Here is a 23,160-nt window from a genome sequence, read left to right on the forward strand (position 1 = left end):
AATTAACAATGAACTAAAATCAGTTACTCAAGATTTAATAGAAAATTACAATAAAATCATTCGACGAGAAGATAGAGCAAGTATAGATAAATACGAACAAATGCTATTCAACAAATTAATTATCTTCAAACAGGAACTTAAAGAAATTGTATCAGCGAACCATTTGGCAAAAACAGGAATTATCAACACAAACCTATTAGATATAACTGAAATACAGAAAATAGTTTCTGAAATAGAAACACTTCCCTATGAAAATGAAATAGAGGCTATGGAATACGCAGAACCGTTCATAATTCAAAAGGATTCTATTTTGCTATATATAATATCGCTCCCAAAAACTTCAAATAAGGTTTATAATCATGTTATAATACGAGCTACTGTAATTGAGAATAAAAGAATACATTTAGAAAGTAATGAAATTATAACAGCTCACGACGAGACATTCTCCATTATGGAAAAATGTGACAAAATAAGAGAAACTACCATATGTAAAGAAAAACAACTTCAAAAATTAACACCTGACCATTGCCTTAACCAGCTTAAAAAACAATTAAATGCTTCTTGTGACTTTCAGTTTTATAAGAAACCCATTATAGAATTAATAACAGATAATATCGTTTTTATTTCAAATTTTAGAGGAAATCTCAAACATAATGAAAAAACAATAGTCTTAAATGGTACATATCTGGTTCAATTCAATAATGATTCAATTAATATAGATGGAAAAAATTACTCTAATACAGAAGTTACTAGTTTTCAGATTCTACCCCCAATATTAAAAGGAAATTTGTCAGAAAAAAAGTTAAAATTAGATTTGGAATATTTACATAATTTACATTTAGAAAACATAAAGAAACTTAACATTTTTGAAAATTTTAAAGAAATATCTATATTTTCCAATTTTATATTGTATATATTTGCATCTATAATTTGTATTGTATTAATTTATAAAAAATGTAAAAATAGAAAATCAAAGCAAATTGAAATTAAACTTCCTGTCATTCTACCCCAGGTAAATGACTTTAAGGAGGGAAGAGTTATCACGCAGTAAGAATGCGATAAATTTCAATGTAAGCAAATCAGCACAAGCGATACTCTTACAGTATTTCGGCGCGTGTGCTGATTATGCATTAATATACTGAATTACAATATCAAATTATGTCTGAGAACATAATTTTGTAAATGTTCTCATAGCTTAAGTTTAGGTTAAGTTTTCAATAAATACTAGTGAGTAAGAAAATTATATGTTAGTATTAAGCAGATTGTGACAGAGAAACCAATAAAATTTATTTTTTTAAAAATACAAAGCTAAACTTTGTAACTAGGACATGGTCAGGCAGACAGACGGACGGATTAAAGGACCATTGTTATGCCATGTTAAAATCTCGAGTTCGAAATTATTTACGAATGCAATACTTGCATATAGTTCCTTCATTTCGCAAATAAAAACAGGTATACGTGTCTACCATGATCATAATTAGAAGTTTTAACATGTCCTTAAGAAAATATTAGTACTGTTTTCGTCTTGCATCAAAATTGTTGGAATACTGACATGGTGTATTTAAAGCTTTTTTCTTAAAATCTGTTAGCTTGATTGTGTTGGATTCTTACAAAAATTTGATTTTTAATTAATTGATTTTTGTATTAACTAATTGGCAATTCAGAAATTTGACAACAAAGTACAAATATTTTATAACTCTCTTTTTATTAAATAAAGAAACGACTTATTTTTGTAAAAAGTTTTTGGGGAGGTAAAAAGTTTCTTCTTCCAAATTACTCGAAAATTTGTCTTCGAAATATTAGTTTAATAAAATGTATAAATAATAATAATGAGTTTGAAATTACTGGTCAAAATAACAAAGTTTAAGCGTGATACGTAACGAAAGGAAATACTGCCATTTCGATTCCTAAAATATTTGTATTTATTCTGTTTCATAACATTTCTACATTTTATAATACAATTGACATTGAGGTAGTCCGTACGTAAATTGAATTCGTTGTTTCGTTACTGGTCCAAAGTTGAAAGACCTGCATCCCTAGAAATAAACACTCTAACACAAGACTAACACGTACTTCAAATCAGAACACGTAATAATAAACGTGTGTTAGAGTTAAGTCGCGTTAACAAACGGATAACTTATTTCAAGGATTGTTGTGTGATTTAAATTTAATGGAACAAACAAATTATTAAATCATTGCATGAAATTGAAGTCGAAACTAGAAAAAAATTATATAAAGTACGAAATAATCCGTTCCAAGAAGTAGACGAACGGTGTTTTAGATCGAGGTTCCAATTCTCAAAAGCAAACATGCTCAAATTGATTGACATTAAACATCAATAGTGATGAGTAGGCACATCCCACCAAATATCCAAGTCATTGCTGCAAGATGGCTGATAATGGGCAAGTTCAGACGATATGAGACTTGATAATTAGGCAAGTTTCTAGTATCTGATTGACCAGCTGTCAAAAAATTACCTTCCAATTAAGGCAACTTTAATGAAAAGCTGACTGGAAAGTTAGTAAAAAAATCCTCCTAACTATCCAGTCAAGTCAACTTCTGACTCAAAATGACAGTTGATAAATGTTTTTTCATTCAACTGAAAGCTGACTTTATTACTCTATGATTTATATATTTTCTGCACAACTTTATTTAATGCTTTCTGTAAAATTGTTCCTTGTCAATTTGTAAAAAAAATAACTAATATTTCCTTACAATATAAAATACAAATCGTAACGGACTTGTAGCTTGCCTGATTAGTGTTTTGTAGAAAATAATTTATTTTGTACTTTTTGTGCTATGAACTTTAAATAGAAGTTTTTGAAGTAAAGTTGTGAATTTGAAATTCATGATACTTGAAAAAATAACTAATTGCCTTGGTCAAAATGTACGTTCAAAGAATGAAGTTCACTGCAACTGAAGTCCCTTATGTTGCCTGAACCTGCCCAATGTCTATCTAGTATAATTTTGGACCTATTCAATGAAAGATAGCATGGGGAAAATATATTTAAATTGATGAACTTATTTATCAAACGAATAATTTCCCTATCCGTGTGTTATGCAATATAAAGTGTATTATTTACGGTAGGTTGTTTTCTTTAGGGGCCGTTACTTGCTGAAAGTTACATCTAGGTGACCTCAGCATTACTTCTTTCAAAATATCAACTGATGTTTCCGTTTTATGATATCGTAGATTTGGAATATCGGTCCAACACCAGATGAAGAAAAGCGTGCTGCCGCCTCCATATTCATTCATTCTTTACACAGTTACGCCTAAATAGTTTTTTTTTGTATTCCATCACTCCAAAGAATACTGCGAAATATCGTTGCCTATTATTTCTAACATCTGTATAAGTAATGTAATGTTATGTAATCATAAAGATAAACTTTGTTGTTGCGAATAACTTCAATCGTCTTATATCTTCCTATGTTTCATCTTATTCTTAGTTATGGCTTATAGTCAATACAAACAGAAACTATCAAAATTGTATAAAGTTTTAATCATCAAACTTACTACTGACACTTCAGTCTTGATTAAAAGTGAGTTTTCAGTTTAATAATAATATCCAAAGCAGTATTAAAAAACCAAAGTGCTACCGTATAAATTTACCAAGTTTAAAATTTAATTAAAACTATATTCTTCTTTTTAAGCATAGAAAATTTTTATTATTTATTGCATTTCCCAAAATTGAACAGATTATAGGAAGTTAAGTCCCATGTTTAGGGACTATTGGAGTAAGTTCAAAATTTCAGTTAGTTATCACATTTATTAACACGTTGGTTGGTTCAAAAAAAAAAATACAAAAACATCGAGTTTATATTTAAAAAGAGAGCACACACCATTTCCAATTTTTCTGTTTAAATCTAAACAGCCAATCCATCTTAGTCTAAATACGGGAGAATCACTTCACGAATAACCCTAGGAGAAATGTGCCAAACTAAATGGTGCACATGCGGTCGTGTTATAACAACTAGCTTGTTATTGTCTTTAAGCGTCTTAAGGCCGATTTCATCCTTCAAGTAAATATCGCGTTGATCGAACGGAATTACATCAAGACTTTTGTTATAGTATCCAAAGTGACTGTAAGATAAAAATGTTTTAATATTAAAATTTTGAATTCTCTAGAAATAAAAACTAAATTTAAAGGCACACAATGTATATTGTTGGTTAAATAGGTTTGCTCTTTATGTGCCCAACTTCGCTAAATCCTAATAAGGAATTGTTTTCATATTATTAATATACAGTGGTGGGCTAAACACTAAGAGCAAAATCCTTTTTTTCGATAATCCCCTGACGAAGTTCCAAAATCAATAAAACTTGAGGTTATAATTGTTGGTTGAACTTTGAAATTTTGTTTTTAAAATATTTAGAACTCGTTTATTATTATTGAGTTTTAAAGCGGTCCTGTAAATTAATGAATATTCCTAGCAATATGGGTATTACGGTTGAATTGTTTAAGGGGAGGAATGCAACTGGGGCTATTTCGCTAGAGCATTGTTTATAACCATAATAAACAATGGCAGGCATGTGACCTTGCGGCGGTGTTCAATAGAAGAAAAATCTCGGTGAGAGAACGATCTCCTATCATTTTTAATCTTCCTTTTCAATTCTATCCAGAAGACTCAAGTACGATATTGGCGTTCCAGCCCCAGTTATACTGGAGTTAAGGACGAATAAAAGCTTTGTAAATTATAGCTAGATCAGAAGGAGTAAAAAATTTCTTGCATCATCGAAGAAAACCTTAACACTTAGCAGAATTAATTTTTTGGCGATGTCAAATATGTGATCACTCCAAAACAAGTGGTTTGTGATGCACATACCTAGGGCTGATAGTTGTTCAATCTTTTCGATGCTAGTACCACCCATGGATAGTGGCATTGGGGGAGGGTTACGCTTTTGTGAGAGTAGACAGAATTGGGTTTTCGAAGCATTAAATTCTACATGGCTTTTGATTACTCATTGGACAATGCTGTCAAGATCAGAATTTAATGAGCTTATCATACGCTGCCGTTAGTAGTCCACATCCGAAAAACAAGGATGAAAATCTAAAAACGAATATGAAAAGCGAAACAATGTAGTGGGTTAGAAGTTTCAGACAAAAGATCATTTACGAATATAAGGAAGAACGTCGGAGACAAAACGGACACCTGGGGCACACCAGCGTTTATTTTGTGAATATCAGATTTGAACCTGTCCAATACTACTTGAATTGAACGGTCCGAAAGGTAATTTCTAATCCAACTTAAAAGAGATTCATCAATACCAAAAGCACGCATTTTCGATAAGAGAGCTTGATGCCAAACTCTAACAAATGCCTTTGAAATATAAAGTGCAATAATCTTACTTTCTCCAAAACGATGTAAAGATTTGTTGCACTGTTCGGTCAGATAAACCATAAGATCACCAGTGGACCTATTGCAACGAAAGCCATACTGCTGGTCATTAAGAAGCATCCGTTTTTCAAGATATTTCTTAAGCTGAAGAATGATTAGCGTTCCCATGACCTGGGAAAGAAGGGACGTAAGTGCAATTTGACGATAGTTTGATGGTGAGGAGGATTAGCCTTTTTTAGGGACAGGCTGGATAAATGCAGTTTTCCATACTCTTGGAAAGAGACCAGTAGAATAGGACAGATGGAAAAGCTTACGCAGTGGTTTTGCCAGCGTTGAAGAACACCTCTTCAGAAGAAAAGCGAGGATACTATCCCACAATATCCCCGCTAGTAAAAGTGAAAATGTCAAAAGCAAAAGAGGATGAAAGAAAATTCATTTAAGAATGTATCGATGTTGCGACTCTGTCGTCTTTGCGGAATATAAAGACCAAATACTATACCAACCAAAATAAAAAAGTGAACAATATAAAAAATTACTTTCAAAATACAGGAAAAGATATCCCAAAGCTGATAAACAGCAAAAAATACAGAAATTTAATTCTTTGCGCACCAATTATGGAAGAGAATTCAGGAAAATTTCGGATTTAAAAAAAAAGTGGTGCAGTTGCAGACGACATTGTGGAACCACCGTTGTGGTACTTTGACGCTCTGAAGTTTCATAGAAACTGCAGCATCACTTAAGGTGTTGTCTGCACGACTACACTATAAAATTATAAGCTATCAAATAAATTATTAGATAAAATATTGAATGGTCTGGGGCACCTATTTTGCACAGTAATATTGAGACCTAGGGACCGCTTAAGAAGTTTAATCTCGGTTTTAGAAAACAAAGTTTTAATGAGCTTTCACAGCACCACCGGTTGGGTTTTTTTTCATTCATTTCACTTCATTATTTAATTTCATTTGGATATTTTTATTTTCATTATTAGTTTGTATTGATTACTTTTAAAATTTGTTTTTAACAAATTTTTGATGAAGTGCTGAAGATTTAAGATTTGTTGGGTTACAGTCCGCGTGCTCATGTAATTTAATGTTGTACAACTTGACATACGATCCATGGTCTTTGGTGGCGTGATAGTCTTGAGATAGCATAGAATATGACCAAAGGACATTTAATTAATTTAAATATTCAATGACCATTTGAGATTTTAAGCTTTTTGCCGATCAAGTTTACATTATGACAGAACATATTCATTACGTTCAAAACGTCAACAAAAAGTTTAAATACTTTTTCTATATCAAAAATTATATTTTATTTTGTTCAAGAGAGTAAACATTTGTATTATTTATTTATTCTAATTTTTGAAGACCCATATTGAGGGTCAAATAAATCCAAGTACTATCTCAATCTGAGATCTAAGTAAGAGTTCAACACCAGAGAACTTGATGAAGAAATGAGTTTTAATTCATTCAAGTTCTAATTTTTCAATAAACCAAGTTTTAGAGGCCAGAACTTTGTCAAGAAATTAAATTAATTTTGAATTTTCTAATACAAATTTTATAAAATAAATTATAATAAAAACAATTTCCGGGTAAGTAAGTAAATGGTCTAATGGAATTCTGACATAAAAGCATAATATTGTCGAATATTTGAAGATATGTATGTTTCTTTATTCATAATAATATCAATGCAACAGAAAGCACATAGTCAGAAAAAATAGTTTTTATTTTAATGCTATTGCTGCAATGCTTTCTAATTTGTTTGATAAGTATATTTAAGTTTACCGTGACACTGTACCTTTGTACAACAGTTGAAAACATATAATCCAGTTAATAAAGGTTTTCACCTCAAAAAAAATCCAACAGTTTTGAAACTTGGCACACTTTTACTAAGGGATGTCTAGTGATGAACCAAAAAAAAAGTTTTCCAGAATCCGACATGAGCTCATTAAAATTTAGAAAAAAAAGTTTTAATTTTGTTCATATTTTTTTTCGTATCTGTTATAGTTTATAACATAACTCTAGCGGCAGTGAAGAGAAACATACGGTTTTTTCGTTTTTTCGGGTTTATCTTGAAAACTATTTGTCGTATCAAAAAATAATCTTCTACAAAATTAAAACTTATTAAATTTCCTAAAGAAATATGATATTAATTTGTTTGTACATACTTGTTTTAGTTTGTAAAATAACTCTACAGGCATTTAAGGAAAACATCCGATTTTTATTACGAAAACAAAGCTTATTAAATTTCTTTAAAAATGTGGTACGTATTTTTTTGTGTCTGTAACGGTCAACAAAAAAAACTGTAGTAGAGCCACTATATGGCTCTTTGTCTGCATGCCTAGAGAATAAGCATTGTAGCAAGTTACTTTAGCATCTCCAACGATGCCACTCGCTATTAACATGATTTCATTTGTTACTGGAAATGGATGATGACTTTGGAACCAATTGTACGTGCCTCCCCTAAAATTTCATGAGTAGCAGTCAGCCCTAGAACCCAATTGCTAAGGACACTATCAGTGATTCCACGCCCTGCTGTTAAGCCAGCCATACTCGCCAGACCGCTAAGCGTTAGTAAAATATTTAAGCAATGTAATCATATTAAACAAATGAATCCATAAGGCTGCTGTAGGTCCGTTAGATTTGCGTTTGTTAAGATTTGTGTGTAGTTTCTCACTATTGGATCAAATGAGTGTTTCGATTCAGTGCACATAACGAAGGAAACTCATCAAGACATTTTTTCAGAAGATTTTGGATTTTCTGTAATTCATGTTGGCTTGTTCCATTATTAACATAGCTAAAGATGTCTGTATTAGTATTAAAACTCGAACTGCTCTAGCGAAAGCTTTGTTGCTTGCAGAATCTTTTCAACAGAAACTGTGCTAATATAGTACTCATTAACTCTTGCAGTCCACTTGCACTCATCAGAAAACCTATTCGAACAATATAGGACATTAACAGGTGAAATCCACTCATTTTGATAGACGGGTCTCAGATGAAGCTGCGGCAACAATTTCTTTTTCAGGCATTTTTAGTCAAATTTGCAACACAAACTGCCAGCATAGTGCAATGCAGTGTAAAGTGTATTATAGTCGAACGGTGGAGAGTTTATGAACGGAAGAGCAATAATTTTAGTTTTTGCACTAAACAAGCCTGTTGTTATTGAGTGAATGTACCCTTTCCATTCTGGAACGTCGTAAATGCCAATAAACTTTGATGCCAACCAAAGAGTGTCATATGGTTTTGGCTGTAACATTTCTTCGGAACACGCATTCTCATTCTCAAAAACTAAATTTTTTAATCCGCCATCTGTTTTTTGAAATGTTTCCAAAGTACTCCAAGTTATCCAGTTGATTTAGCAGCTTTTACCTTCGTGTGTCGGTTTTTTTCCTATGGAAGTAAATGCAGCGATAGATAGTAGATAAGCTTAATATAAGGTTTACCAACTTTTTAGAACCAAGCTTTCTGTATATAAATAAGGCAAGGCTGCTTAGTATTGGATACATGAATGATCTGGGACGCACAACTGATATAATACTATCCCTATTGCGATGCACTTCCTTTTCTATTTTTAATGTTCGTTTTTTATAGTATAAGAATTTAAACAAAACATTTTTACGGTTTTAGGTACATAATGGTCATCAACGTGTTTGAAAATATCATTACATGTTTTCCTTACATGCCTATAGACTAAAATAAGTACAAACAATTTAATATCATATTTCTTTAGAAAATTTAATAAGCTTTAATTTTGCAGATTATTTTTTGATACGACAAATAGTTTTCAAGATAAACCGGATAAACCGAAAAAACCGTATGTTTTTCTTCACTGCCACTAGAGTTATTTTATAAACTATAACAGATACGAACAAAATCATGAAAGCTTTTTTTATAAAATTTGATGAGCTATTCGAGATAAACGTGAAAATCTGAAACAAACACCATGGTTCTCTTAACTGCCGCTAGAGCTCAAGTCGGATTATTGGGGTCTTTTTTTGTGTCATCACCAGACATCTCTTAGTAATTGTGCCAAGTTTCAAAACTGTTGGATTTTTTTGAGGTGGAAGCAATTTTTTTCGTTAATTTACGGGACTAATAAAGAACATTTAATTGTTCACTCATTTTTTTACTCGCAGGATATATATTTTGGTAAAAAAAAGTTATGTAGACTCCGTGATTTTGTTTTTCGCGTCGAGACAAGAAAAAGTCAATTTTGTAATTTGTATTTTTTTTCTTGCATTCATCATATACCGCAACAAATATATATTTTTTATATCTATCGATTTTTGTATAAAAAAGTCCTGATTCTCAAATAACCGAAAAAGATGGCTAGAAAATGCCTATAAGAGGCAAACAAATTTGTTTTGAAGATAGGGTTTTGTAGGTGTCTATTTGAGAGTTAACGTGCTGCGAGTCGATCTCAAGCTGCTCTCGAGAGCAATCTCGCAAGTGGATATAGTCTGGAGATTAGCTCGCGAAGAGTTGACTAATTACTCTCGACATTCGATCTTTTTGAAAGTCACTCGCAAGTTGACTCATGTGTTTACCACTATCCGAGATAAGCTCGCGGAATACCAACAAAGTTCTTATATTGCGAGTAGCTGTCGAGAGTATAAATGGCAAAGCAGTGGACATTGGAGGAAACCAATCAATAAGTTGATTTTAAACTGTTGAAAATTGCTTGACAGACGTCTCTCACAATTCTTCCTATAGTACATACGGCAATCCGAATAAGATACTGAACGCTGCCACAATTAGCTTTTAGTTTTTCCTTCGAAAATGATTTTCGATTCATATGCTTACCGGATGCTAAAAATCTAAGTGTTACCAGTATACGCATGCGTTCTGGTATGGCTTCCCTCAATTGCGTATCATTTTTAAAAATGATGGGTGCAAAATTTTGTATCAAAAATTTAATTTCACTAACTGACAAACGGCAAAAATTTTAAATTGAGCATCTTCAATTTGAAGGTCTCTTGAAGGAGCAGACCCCGCACCGAATTGGTTACGACGATCTAAACAGGGTTTGACCAAAAATGTTTGTTTTATTCTTTTTTTTTCTTTTTTAAGAACAATGCCGATTATTAAAGCAGCTGCATTCCTTCGCTTGTATAACATGGCCAACTGATAATATGCTTGCAGATGAAATCTATCAAGTGGACACAATTATAAGAATACTCTCAGCAAGAAAACTCTCAATATTCTAGTAGAGAGCTCACGATGGCAAAATTTCTAAAATTTGGCTCTCAAATGGACAGTCTCCCTAGAGTTGCTTTATTATTGTATTGTTGATTTAGTGGTTGAAGAAAAGAATTCGAAGTTCCTCAAAAAAACACAGAAAATTTAAATATATACTAAGTACTAAGTCTTCTCAAATTATGTGATGTTATGAAATAACCAATGCACCTTACTGTACACAAAAAAACAATTTACCTTGACTGCCATGGGGTTATAACGCCATCATTTGGCCCACCAATCAGTACCATTTTATTTAATTTTGTCAAAGAGCTCTTGAACTGAGTTGAATTCGTAGTCTGTATTTCATTATTAACCAAAGGCAGAAAAACACTGTACTTTATATACAGTTCAAATTCATTTGGGTCATTCCAATAATTTCCAACAGATGTATGTTGTCCAACTCTCGAATAAAACAATTCAAACGCAGTCCGTGCAGTCAAGTTAGGAAAAATCAAATGCAGAAATTTTGCTACACAAAATAAAAGTAATATAATTAGTACGAAATGAATTTATTATTATATAAACTTTTAAAAAAAACTTACTTCCATATTGTCCTGCTTGTGGTGATGACAATGATATAAAATTATGAATGTTATGCTCTGGGAAGGATTGAATAACGGCTCGTGCTATGAGTCCACCTTGGGAGTAACCTAAAATTAATCACAATGAATATAAAATTATTTAAAACAAAAAAAATTCATTATATTTACGTCTATAGTACGTAAATGGCATATGTAAGTCGAAACTTGAGAGTTTCTGAAAATCAATTTAAATGTGAACAAATAATTAATAATTTAAATGAACAGACCTTTGACAGCTAATTGAAAAAATATGCAAAAAGAATCGTTGAATTTATACTTAAAGAAGCAACCTACTTCAACGCCCAATCAATGGGCAGGTTCAGACAACATAAGGGAATTCATTCTTTGAACGTAAATGTTGACCAAGGCGACTAGTTAGTTTTTCAAGTGTCATGAATTTCAAATTCAGGACTTTACGTCACTACTCTACTTTAAGTTCATAGTACAAAAAGTACCAACAAAATTATTGTCTACAAAGCACTCCCCAGGCAAGCTAAAAGTTCATCGACAAATGTATTTTGTATTGTAAAGAAATATTAGTTATTTCTTTTCCAAATTGACAAGGAACCCTTATACAAAAAGCATTAGATGAAGTTGTGCAGAAAATAAATAAATCATAGAGTAATAAAGTTCAACTTGCAGTCATATGGAAAAACATGAGCAACTGTCTTTTTGATAGAAGTAGACTTGACTTAATAGTTAGGTAGATTTTTCTTGACTAACTTTCCAGTCAATTTTCCATTAAAGTTGCTTTAATTGGAAGGTAATTTTTTGTCAGCTGGCCAATAATGTACTAGAAACTTGACTAACTTTCAAGTTCCTTATGTCGTCTGAACCTGCCCAATCTTTCAAATCTGCTTTCAAAACACAGTGAATGTCTCAACGAATTTAATTTTTGACACCATCAGAATATCGGTTGGGATTATCGTGGACAGTCTCTTTAGTCCATGATGGAGTAGGACACACTTAGCCAATTTAATGACCCATTGTGAAACCATTGTGATGAGGTTTTTCAAAAGCTCAATAAAAAAAGTTTGAGTCCCTTACGAAACGGGCGAGGCTGATTATGCTGATATGACTTAGATCGTTAGAAAATAATTCTTCTAGGTAATTCTTGCGTTTTTGAGCTAGAGCAGGGCATGTACAGAGAAGGTGAAGAACTGTTTCCTCCTCGTCCACGCCTAGCTGCGTGGCGTTCTTTCCTCTTAGGTAGTGCCCTGTTATGATGACGATTATCGAGCTCATATGCGATCTGCTTGGAGATAGCAAGGACCTTGATCGCTTTAAATCTAGTGCAGGACAAATTTTGTGAGTGACCTGATACGTGGTGATGTTATTCCACCTGGCGTTTGCCTTCGTGGTAGTATGGGTTGTACTGTACCCTTCTTGGCGAGTTCATCTGCCTTACAGTTTCCAGGAATGTCTCTATGGGCCGTCACAAGGTGAATACTAAACTGTTGTGCCATCTCCATTAAATATAATAGACATTTATGGACTGTTATAGAGTTTGTAGAGACAGAGAGAAAATACGGATATCAGATGTTGATACCACCTTTTCTTCAAGCCAGGACAAGACTTCTCTTATCGTCAAAAGTACCGCCTGGAACACGATACAATGATTAGTAAGGCGGAATGAGGGACTTAATTTAAGAGTACACACCTTCACCAACCCCTTCTTTTGGTTTTGATCCATCTGTATAAAAGTGGACTGACGCTTTCAGGAATGCCCTATCCTATCAGAAAAATCTGGAAGTTTTTGTCGAATTGCAGTTGGGGAATGGTGAAGTCTGTGTGCTTTTGAATTGATTCTAAAATGAATTACGGAGTGGCCAATGTTGTTGTTAATCCACTGCGACGATGCTTTGAGGCGTATAGCAGAGCTTGCAGCTATTTGTTTGTTAAATATATCAAGAGGTGTGCGAAGCGATCCGCTTATACATAGGCAAGCTGAACGTTGGACTTTATTTATCACGGTTTATAGTTATTTCTAAAGCAGTCTACCATACTGCCACACAGTACTTTAAAATCGGTCTGATTTCTGATGTGTTTAGCCAATGCGTGATTCTGGGTTGTAAGCCCCATTTATTAACAATAGCTTATTTTGTAAGAAAAGAGAGCTACAGTAGATTTGTTGCACTCTTTCTTGTACATTGCGTTTCCAATTCAGTTTTACTCTAAAATAAGGCCCATGTACTTAGCCTCGCCTGAGAACTTTAATTGGATTCCTTTAATATAGGGAGCATTAAAAAATTAAACTTTGTATTTCCTCGAACATACCCAGTCCAAGCCGATCAGCCTAACGTAATAGCTATTTTGTAAGAGTTCTTTTAAGATGTTAATATGCTTTCCTAAAACCCCTATAGGAACGCTATCCGCATGGGCAATCACTCTGAATTTCATTAACCACTAGGTTCCAGAGAAGAGGGGGTAAAACACCCACTTGCAATGTCTCTCGATTAACAAGTTGCCCAGTTCTAAAGTAATTGTTCAGCTAGTCAGCATTAAATGAATTAACTCCCCAAGCGAACTCTCTGCGTTTAGAGATGTTAGTGCAGATGTGTCCACGTTGTTAAAAACAACTTCGATGTCAAGGAAAGCAACCATAGTGAACGCTGTTTCCACCGATTTACCTTTACAGTAGGCTTGTTGAGACGTAAAAAGAACTCTTGTATCTATACTTATCTTTAAATGAGTATCAATCAATCCTTCTAAATCTTAAGTAGGAATGATGATAGACTTACGTACATATATAGATCTTTAAAGTTGACTTGCGAGCATTAGGGTATAAAAACAACTTTAATTTCACTCCATGCCGCTGGAATATGGACCAGATATAGACAGCTGGTGTAAAATTGCCTCAAGGATTTGTGCAATTCAATCAGAATATCAGTAGAAAAACAAATATTTTGGCATCCTTATATCTTCAAGCAAATAAAAGGTACAGAAGGTTGTGTAGCCTCAAAAAACAACAAAACTTAAAAAATATGGCGTTATATCTGATACATTGTAATGATTCTAGATCATTTTGGTCAAGTGAACGAATTTTGGTTAGACGAAATAATTAGTCAACGGTCTCTGCTATTAATGTGTGTGGATGCAATGGCTCCTTATTTCGAAACACTTTTCACAACAGACTCTGGTCAAATGATCATTAGCTTTGGGCTTGTAAATACACTTCGGAGGTTGTCGAAGATATTAAATCTAGGCGAAAACTGTATAGAAAATGGAAAATGCCAATCTAATTCGAATTGGAATGTTTACAAAATATCATAATCGTAAGTTCAATAAGCTGTCATAATTGATAAACTTCAGAGGGTTATCAGTAGTGAAAGGGCTTGGGGTTTAGATGGCATATCGAACGTGTTCCAGCCAGCTCACAGTTTCTAGAAAAGTTGTTACTTTTACTAAATAAAATGTTTTTTGATGAGGACATTCCAAATAGCTTCCGATCTTCATACATTTCTGAGGTCTTCAAAAAGAACATTCTAAGTACAGTTTACTTCAAGTTCACTTTACAAAACCTTAAAGATAACGCAGACTATATTGTTAAAGCCATGCGGAAACCTAACAAAAATATTCAGAAAAGTATTATTTTAGCAGTTCCACGGGGAACTCTCCTTTTAAAAACAAGTATGACTTGGCATCAGAATATAACTTGCCGTTATCGCTATGTATTTATGATTTAGAAGCACTAAAATTGTTTTTTTTTTTTATAATAAGCGCACACTCAAGGGGATATTACTACCCTTACTATGCAGACACAGTGTGAGCACTAGGAAAGGGAGAGATAGGTTGAAAGGAGGTCTCGGTGCACATTGGTTTTGAATTCCTGAATATTGCAATGGCTGGGAAAGACAGAGTGTGGTAATAAATTGAACATTCGCGTTGTACGGCTAAAGAACGAATCTCTGTACTTGACAGTACGACCGAAGTTGGGCTCGAGGACTGATGAGAACTCCAAGAAGCGCGAGTGTATAAGTTTTGTAGATAACAAACAGATCAGATCTTGCATCGCCCTAGAAAACCCAAACACCTTGCGGCATTTTCGGCGACATCGCGTATGTGATCGTTCCACAAAAGGTGGTTGGTGATACACATACCGAGAGTATGGAGATGTTCAGTCTCCTCGATGCAAATTCCATTTATGGATAATGGCACGTTGGGTATATTTCGCTTTAACGATACAAGACTGCATTGGGTTTTCGAAACATTAAATTCCACGCGGTCTTTTATTCCTCATTGTACAATGCTCTTTAGGTCGGAATTTAATGAGCTTATCATATTTTGTCCTTGCAGTTCCACATCTGAAGAAGAGGGATGTGAATTTGTAAACGAATACGAAAAGTACTAACAGTCAGTTGTAGACAGAATATCATTAAAAAAAATAAGAAAGAGTGTTGGAGATAGAACAGAGCTCTGGGGCACACCATCATTTATTTTATGGTTTTCAGACTTGAATCCATCCAATACAACTTGTATTGAACGATCCGAAAGGAATTTAATAATCAAATGACAGAGGGATTCATGAAAACCGAAATCAAGCATTTTCGATAAGAGATTTTGATGCCAAGGCCTTTCATATGCTTTTGAAATATCAAGTGCATGATGAACCTGTTAAATAATATGAAAAAATTAATATAATGATAACAATAACAATGCAGAATTGAAGTCGTATTTTAAGAGCGCTTAGGTCTTAAACAATTTGTTTGTTATTCTGATCACCAGAAGGAAAAAACATCTGAATGCTTTAAACTATCAGGGTTATTGCCATTCTTTATTTCTTTAATTATTATTCTTTTTGTTGAATATATTCAAAATAAAATATTAATTAGCCCTATAATGAATTCCATCGTAATCGGAAATTTGCTCCGAATCCCGAAAAATCGATCACAAAATCCGAATGAAACGGAAATATTGCCTCTTTTTCTAGGACAAGTAATTTGTGTCGAAATCGCTGGGAAACAATTGTGTTTTTTATAAATATGTAAGTATTTGTTTTTCTGTCAATAATATTTGATGCTTTAAAATGGCAAAAACAACAAATAAGGCACAAATTAATCAATTATTAAATGAGAAAACATAGTCACGATGCAACTGGTGGCGGAAGGTGCAACATTCTTTCTCAAAGCTGGAGGAAGGAGTCATTCACCTGGCAGGACTACAAACTTTCATTGCAGGAATAAAAAGCGTACATTCTTTTGGTTTGGAATCTCTGCAGAGCATGGAAGGGTTTCAAAACAGTCCAAAACTTAAAATGTGGCTCCAAAGCTTGATGCCTCATCTGTCGATGTGTCGATGTCATTCGATCGTGGCACGTATAGGAAAAATCAGTCTTCAAATGTAAAAGTAGGTGATACTGCGAACCTTTTAAGAAAGCAAATTGAATTACAAAACAATTTTTATGCAAAAACAGAGAAATATTACGAGGAACAAATAAAACTAACGGAAGATATTGCTGGAAACACAAAAAGAATATGCAGAGTAATAGACAGACTGTGCGACATGAAAAGAACATAAATTGAAGAAACACGAAGACACAACAAAATACAACAAAAAGTTTAAATAAAACTTAAAATGCTACAAATGGATTTAAAAAACCATTTAAAAAAAAGTTCTTATTGCTATGTTGGTAAAGCTTTAAAATAAGATTAGATTTAAGATTCTGTGGACTGTGAAAGTATTTTTTTATTTCCAATACATTTTCTTTTTTTGTAAAAATGTGTTCCGAATATTATCCCTAATTGAGAAAGCCACTGAATCCATTTTAAAGCACTTTATATTTAATTTGTTTACACGAAACAGCTGATTTCGAAAATGAAAATGAAAGTGGCAAATGAGGCAGTGCCTTTTTGAATTCCATTTGGATTTTGTGATGTAAACTTTTCGTAATACGTAGCGTAGATTTTGTTCGGAGATTTTCTACAAATGGATTTTGTGATAGGGCAGAATATCTTACAAAGGCCTTGTGTAAAAAAAAGATACTTATCAAGCAAGGAAGAGTTCGATTGTTTGCAGAATTAGTGGTTTTAGTCATGCTATATTTTACAATCATTGCTGCCGGTATATGAAAACATCAGACCTTTAGACTTTGAAGATTTAGACTATCACTTATATTCATTCGACAGCGAAGAAAAGAAGATGATATCAAATCTAAAGTCTAATATAGCTGAATCTAAAAGCTATGGTCGGGAGCTAGCAAGGAAAAAGTGTAGTACTCTTATCACATTAAAACCGAGGTTTATAATTTTTCTTTATAAATTTATAACTCCCTTAATCAAAAATTAGTTATATTTTCTTCCATAGCTTTTAGACCATCAGATTATGAGGCTTGGTTCTGTTTGTCTCGAACGTTTAGGAGGGTTTCTATTTCGAAGCTGTTATAACTTTACAGTCACTGATTGTTTGATACAGAGTGTTGTGGTTTAACAACATTTCAATATTAAGGTCACGATGTAGAGCGCTGTTTCCTCTATACCAAGAGGCATTTATTATTTCACGAAGGACTTTTTTAAATGGGCCCGCCTTTGTACAGCCCAAAGTTGGATGCTATGTATCTTAGCACGCTTCTGTGTTCTATTTTAGCTTTGCATCAAAAGTCATTTGAAGGTATTTGTGCAGTATTGAAGTAAGGTAAGGTAATTTGCTAATTTTTTTGACGCGCAAAGCGGGCCTCCAAAAACTACCGAAGGTGAACTAGCGGTTGGTGAACCTGGGACGTCGTCTTCTCTCCTAACAGAGGGTGACGATGCACCCTTGTCCTCTCCAATCACGACTGCACCCTCTACAAAAGTCGTAGACAGTCCATCCTTAATGGAGATTGAGGACGACCTAACATGATCCTTCTGAGCGAGGACGAACTCTTGGGTTCATCCTCAGACTCAGAGGATCAGAACAAAACCGTGGTGGAGGTTGATCTGCCTAATTGTAGCCAAAATGCTGCAGTTAGTACAGATTAATCTCCAACACTCCATAAAGGCCTCGGCATCACTTCTTCTCAATCTGGCAAGTAACGGTTAAGACATTGTCCTGATCCAAGAGCCATGGATTGTAGGATCCGTTGTTCGAGGACTCAGGACTCCTGGATACTACACACTTTGTAAGACAGATAAAGGTGAACCTAGATCTTGCATACTAGTGAAACGTAGCATTAATGTATTTTTACACCATCGTTTCAGTGACAGAGATACCACCGTAGCTAGGCTGGAAACAACCAAAGGAAGTTTCCGGCTGGTATCGGCGTATCTTGGGCATGACCACCTTGGCCCTCTCCCTGGAAAAACCCTGGAGAAAGTCGTCGCTGAAGCAGAAAGGCAAAGGATCCGCCTAATTATTGGGAGCGATGCTAACGCTCATCATACTGTATGGGGCAGTACGAATATCAACGACAGAGGTGAGTCTCTTTTTGATTATATTCTTGGTACTAACCTCTTAGTAAGTAATGTTGGTAATGAACCAACCTTCATAACTAAAACTCGACAAGAAGTCTTAGACATAACTCTTGTCTCAGATAGTATACACCATATGATCTTGGACTGGAAAGTATCCAAAGAACACTCGTTCTCTGATCATAGATATATCCAGTTCAATATAAATGTGGATGATAACCCGAGTCCATTGACTTTTCGAAACTATCGGAAAACTGACTGGGCTTTATACAGGAACTCATTACAGAGTTTACTAGAACCTGGACTATCTAGTCCTTCCTCTAACGCTAACGAACTTGACAACAAAGTCAATGACCTTACCTCAGCTATGAACACATCGCTAGAAATTGCTTGTCCACTTATACACATAAGAGGAAACCACAATGGTGGGCTTCAGAGCTTGACTCGCTCAGGAAGGAATGCAGGAAACTTTTCAACCGAGCCAAAGCTGCAAGACTAGCCTCTCATTGGGACTCCTACAAAGAATCCCTAAAAATCTACAAGAAGGCACTAAGGAAATCCAAGCGATCTTCTTGGCGATCCTTCTGTGGCACGGTAGAAGAAACTTCTGAAGACTCTAGGTTGCGGAAAATTCTTTCAACTAAGCTTCTTTCAAGCTGCTTGAAAAATACAGACGGCTCCTGGACAAATTCAAGTAATGAATCGCTGAACTTACTATTGGACACTCACTTTCCTGGTAGTTCTCTTACCGAAACTTGCAACAGTTTTACACGTTCAAGTTCAAATACAACATATCCACAAACCACAAGGTCTAATCACAAAGGATAAGCTACAATGGGCTCTCAACAGCTTCAAACCATTTAAAGCTGCAGGACCAGATGGAATAATACCAGCCGAATTACAAAAGCTTCTGATATAATTCTACCAATCCTTGAGGCAATTTTTACCAGCTGTCTTTAACTGGTTCATGTTCCCTCGGCATGGAAAGAAGTTAGAGTTGTTTTTATACCTAAAGCAGGTAAATGCTCCCAAGTCAATCCTAAAGATCTACGACCTATAAGTCTATCATCATTCCTTCTTAAGACCCTGGAAAGATTGATTGATATCCATTTAAGGGCACGTATCGATACAAGACTTCTGTCTTCGTCTCAACATGCCTACTGTAAAGGTAAATCGGTGGAAACAGCGTTACACACTTTAGTACGCACCATCGAATATTCCCTCTATCACATAGAGTTCACTTTGGTTGCTTTCCTTGACATCGAAGGTGCCTTTAACAACGTGGACACATCTGCAATCACATCTGCACTGACATCTCTAAAGGTAGAGAGTTCGCTTCGGGAGTTAATTCATTTAATGCTTACTAGCAGAATAATTAACTCAAAACTGGGCAACTCTTCTAGAAGACGATTCGTTAGTAGAGGGACACCGCAAGGTGGTGTTCTATCCCCTCTCCTCTGGAACCTAGTAGTGAATAAAATCCTAATTTGTCTGGATGCGGAGGGTTTCAGAGTGATAGCCTAAGCGGACGACGTTGCTATAGCAGATTCAGGAAAGCATCTTAATATCCTAAAAGAACTCTTACAAAATGCCTTGAACAGACGAATACTTTGAGCTGATCGGTGTGGACTGGGTGTTAACCCACACAAAACCGATCTGGTCTTATTTTCGAGGAGATACAAAATTCCATTTGTCAACCCTCCTTACATTAAAGGAATCCAATTAAAATTCTCAGACGAGGCCAAATACCTAGGTCTTGTCTTAGACAAAAACTAAATTGGAAACGTAACGTACAGGAAAGATTCAAAAAAGCTACTGTAGCTCTCTTTTCTTGCAAAAAAGCTATTGGTAATAAATGGGGTTTACAACCCAGAATCACGCTTCGCACGACCCCGTCTGCGGCACTGGACACCTTGCTCTACCTTACACCTCTTGACATATTTAGCAAACAAATAGCTGCAAGCTCTGCCATTCGCCTAAATTATTCGTCGCAGTGGACTAACAACAACATTGGCCACTCCGTAATTCTAAGGTACTTAGAATCAATTCCAAAGCACACAGACACACCAACCCCCAACTACAATTCGACAGAAACTTCCAGATTTCTATACCTACCAGATCTTTTTGGGAGGATAGGACATTCTTGGAGGATGAGTCAATCCACTTTTACACAGATGGCTCAAAGACCAAAGAAGGGGTTGGTGGTGGTGTGTACTCTGAACGACTGAAATTAAGTCTCTCATTCCACCTTCCCAATCATTGTAGCGTGTTCCAGGCGGAACTTTTGGCGATTAAAAAAGTCTTGTCCTGGCTCAAAGAAAAAGTGATATCAACATCTGATATCTGTATTTTCTCTGACAGCCAGGCCGCTATAAAATCTCTACAAACTCTATAACAGTCCATAACTGTCCATCATCTCTAATGGAGATGGCGCAACAGTTTAATATTCACCTTTGCTGGGTGCCGAACCATAGAGACATTCCAGGTAACTGTAAGGCAGATGAACTCGCCAGGAACGGTACAGTACAGCCCATCCTACCACGTTTGGCAAGTACTGGCAAACCAATCGCTACTTGTAAACTGTTGCTAATGGAAGACGCTGCGAGGAGGGCAGGCACCAGGTGGAACAACATCACCACGTGTCAAGCCACAAAAAACATCTGGCCAACACTGTATTTAAAACGTTCAAAGTGCTTGCTCTCTCTAAGCAGATCGCATATAAGCTCGATAATAGGTGCCATAACCGGACACTGTCTAACAGAAAAGTACTCCACGAGACTAGGCGTATTCTCAAATGACTTTTGCAGAAGCTGTATGGACGAGAAGGAGGAAAAAATGGTTCTTCATCTTCTCTGCACATGCCCTGCTCTAGCTCGAAAACGCAAGAATTACCTAGGAGAATTCTTCTATAACGATCTAAATCATATCGGTATAATCAGCCTCTCACGTTTCGTAAGGGACTCAAGCTGGTTCCATTTAGCTTAGGAGGAAGCCTCAAGATTCATGTGGTATGACAATGGGCTCTTAAACTGGCCTAAGTGTGTCCGTTTCCATCTTGGATAGCCACTATAACCTAACCTAACCTAAGGTTCGTCACATATGATTTTAGTATTTCGTAGTACTGTCTTAGAAATTCCAATGCAATACCTTATACCTCAAAGGCTTGAGCAACATTTTAGAATATAACCGACCATCCTTGATGTCTTCAAGTGCCTTTCCTACCACATCCGTTCTTCGATGTATTTGGTTTATGTGGTTTGAATAGAAACTGATGCCTCGGAATAAGTGGCAGTTTTTCCATGATTAGCATAAGCGGTCTTGGTCTGCAACATGTTACTTTGGTTGGTCGCTTACCAAAACTTCTGCAATTTTTTAAGTGTGTGGTATGAAGGTACTTTATTTTAAAGAATGTTCTCATTATAGATTGACATTTTTTGAAGGATATTAATGGCATATTTTTCAAAACTTTATCCAAAAGACTCCCTCAACTGCCTTCAACTACACCATACCATTTTTTTTCGCTTGAAGCTAGATGTCAATAATCTGGTATAGATCGATATAAGTAACATCAGAAACAAATTGTATAGAAGAAGATGCTTCAATCAAGACTTTTGACTTTTTTTAATAATTTTTGCTAACAGCTTTGGGTCGGATTTTCTGTTTTTTGTTTAAGAATTCGCATAACTTTAAAAGCATTCTTCTGACATTTTTAGCCTTCCAAAGTGTCGCTGCACTGTATAATACATTGACTTAGATGTCGCACATACAAATAAACTATTTAAACCCACTAACTTACCAGACAACCATCGAATGATTAAAATGTTTGTTAGTTGACGCTGTGATCCGCTCTGAACCTAAGCGGTAGCTTATGCAGATAAGTTAACTTTAACCTCCAAGTTTATTTCCTTTTCTCTTTTTTAAATATTATCAATGCACAAAATAACTTACCTAAAAGATGTATTCCTTCCGGGTGCGAGTCGCTGATTTCTTTCACATAGTCACGAATTTGTTGAACTTGTCTCCAAGCGGCTTCTAAGCTCGACCATCCACTAAACTTATCACAATTATAGACCTTTGTACCAGGATGATTCTAATATATTGTTGATTCCATGTAAAATACAAAAAAAGAAACTTACATAAACTTATCAATAATTAAATTCAAAGCTTAAATATTACAAATTGGATTTCCTTTTCAAGAATAATCATACTATCGGAGCCAGACATTATGCCATGCAACAGCACTACAGGTTTGTAGGCATTTGCAATTTCGAGAAATAAAAAACATACAAAGAGTATTTGTATTTTATTATGCAGCCACATTTTATTAATATTAATGTTTTAATTAATAAAAACTCGAAATAATTCGACCCCTAAAAATTTCTTTGTTTTCTTTGAATATTATTTTTTTTTTATGCAGGCAATACGCAAAAAAAAATCGCCTCATAACAAATGTCAGATGTCAATTATGTATTACGTTACGTTCGTTAACATTACGTGCTTGCATAGGGATGGGATTTTGGTTCTGTCGCGGAGATTAAAAAAATGTAGTAGATCTTCTTTCATTTTTGAATGGCAAACAATAGCCACACACCTTTGGCGTGTATACTAATGACCAAAATAAAT

At 34.8% G+C, this 23,160-nt stretch overlaps 1 protein-coding gene across 1 annotated transcript; it reads right to left on the reverse strand.

Moving 5' to 3' along the window:
- Window positions 1-3,637: 3,637 nt before the first annotated feature.
- Window positions 3,638-22,960, reverse strand: LOC129952167 (lysosomal thioesterase PPT2 homolog). The gene is made up of 5 exons (XM_056064624.1): window positions 22,714-22,960; window positions 22,486-22,627; window positions 11,114-11,221; window positions 10,767-11,040; window positions 3,638-4,081 (listed from the first exon to the last, which is right to left on the reverse strand). Exons 1-5 carry the CDS (start codon window positions 22,855-22,857, stop codon window positions 3,883-3,885), a joined length of 867 nt encoding a protein of 288 aa, XP_055920599.1. The 5' UTR covers window positions 22,858-22,960; the 3' UTR covers window positions 3,638-3,882.
- Window positions 22,961-23,160: the final 200 nt, after the last annotated feature.

This window comes from Eupeodes corollae, chromosome 3 (assembly GCF_945859685.1).
Source record: "Eupeodes corollae chromosome 3, idEupCoro1.1, whole genome shotgun sequence".
In the NCBI taxonomy this organism is placed as follows: Eukaryota; Metazoa; Arthropoda; class Insecta; order Diptera; family Syrphidae; genus Eupeodes; species Eupeodes corollae.

What these genes read in the sequence shown, in the direction of transcription:
- LOC129952167 (XM_056064624.1), bottom strand. Translation starts at nt 22,857, where the DNA reads ATGTGGCTGCATAATAAAATACAAATACTCTTTGTATGTTTTTTATTT. An exon ending in TTGAAAAGGAAATCCAATTT is followed by an intron (nt 22,628 to 22,713) that starts GTAATATTTAAG and finishes ACAATATATTAG; the next exon opens with AATCATCCTGGTACAAAGGT. An exon ending in GGAAGGAATACATCTTTTAG is followed by an intron (nt 11,222 to 22,485) that starts GTAAGTTATTTT and finishes GATTAATTTTAG; the next exon opens with GTTACTCCCAAGGTGGACTC.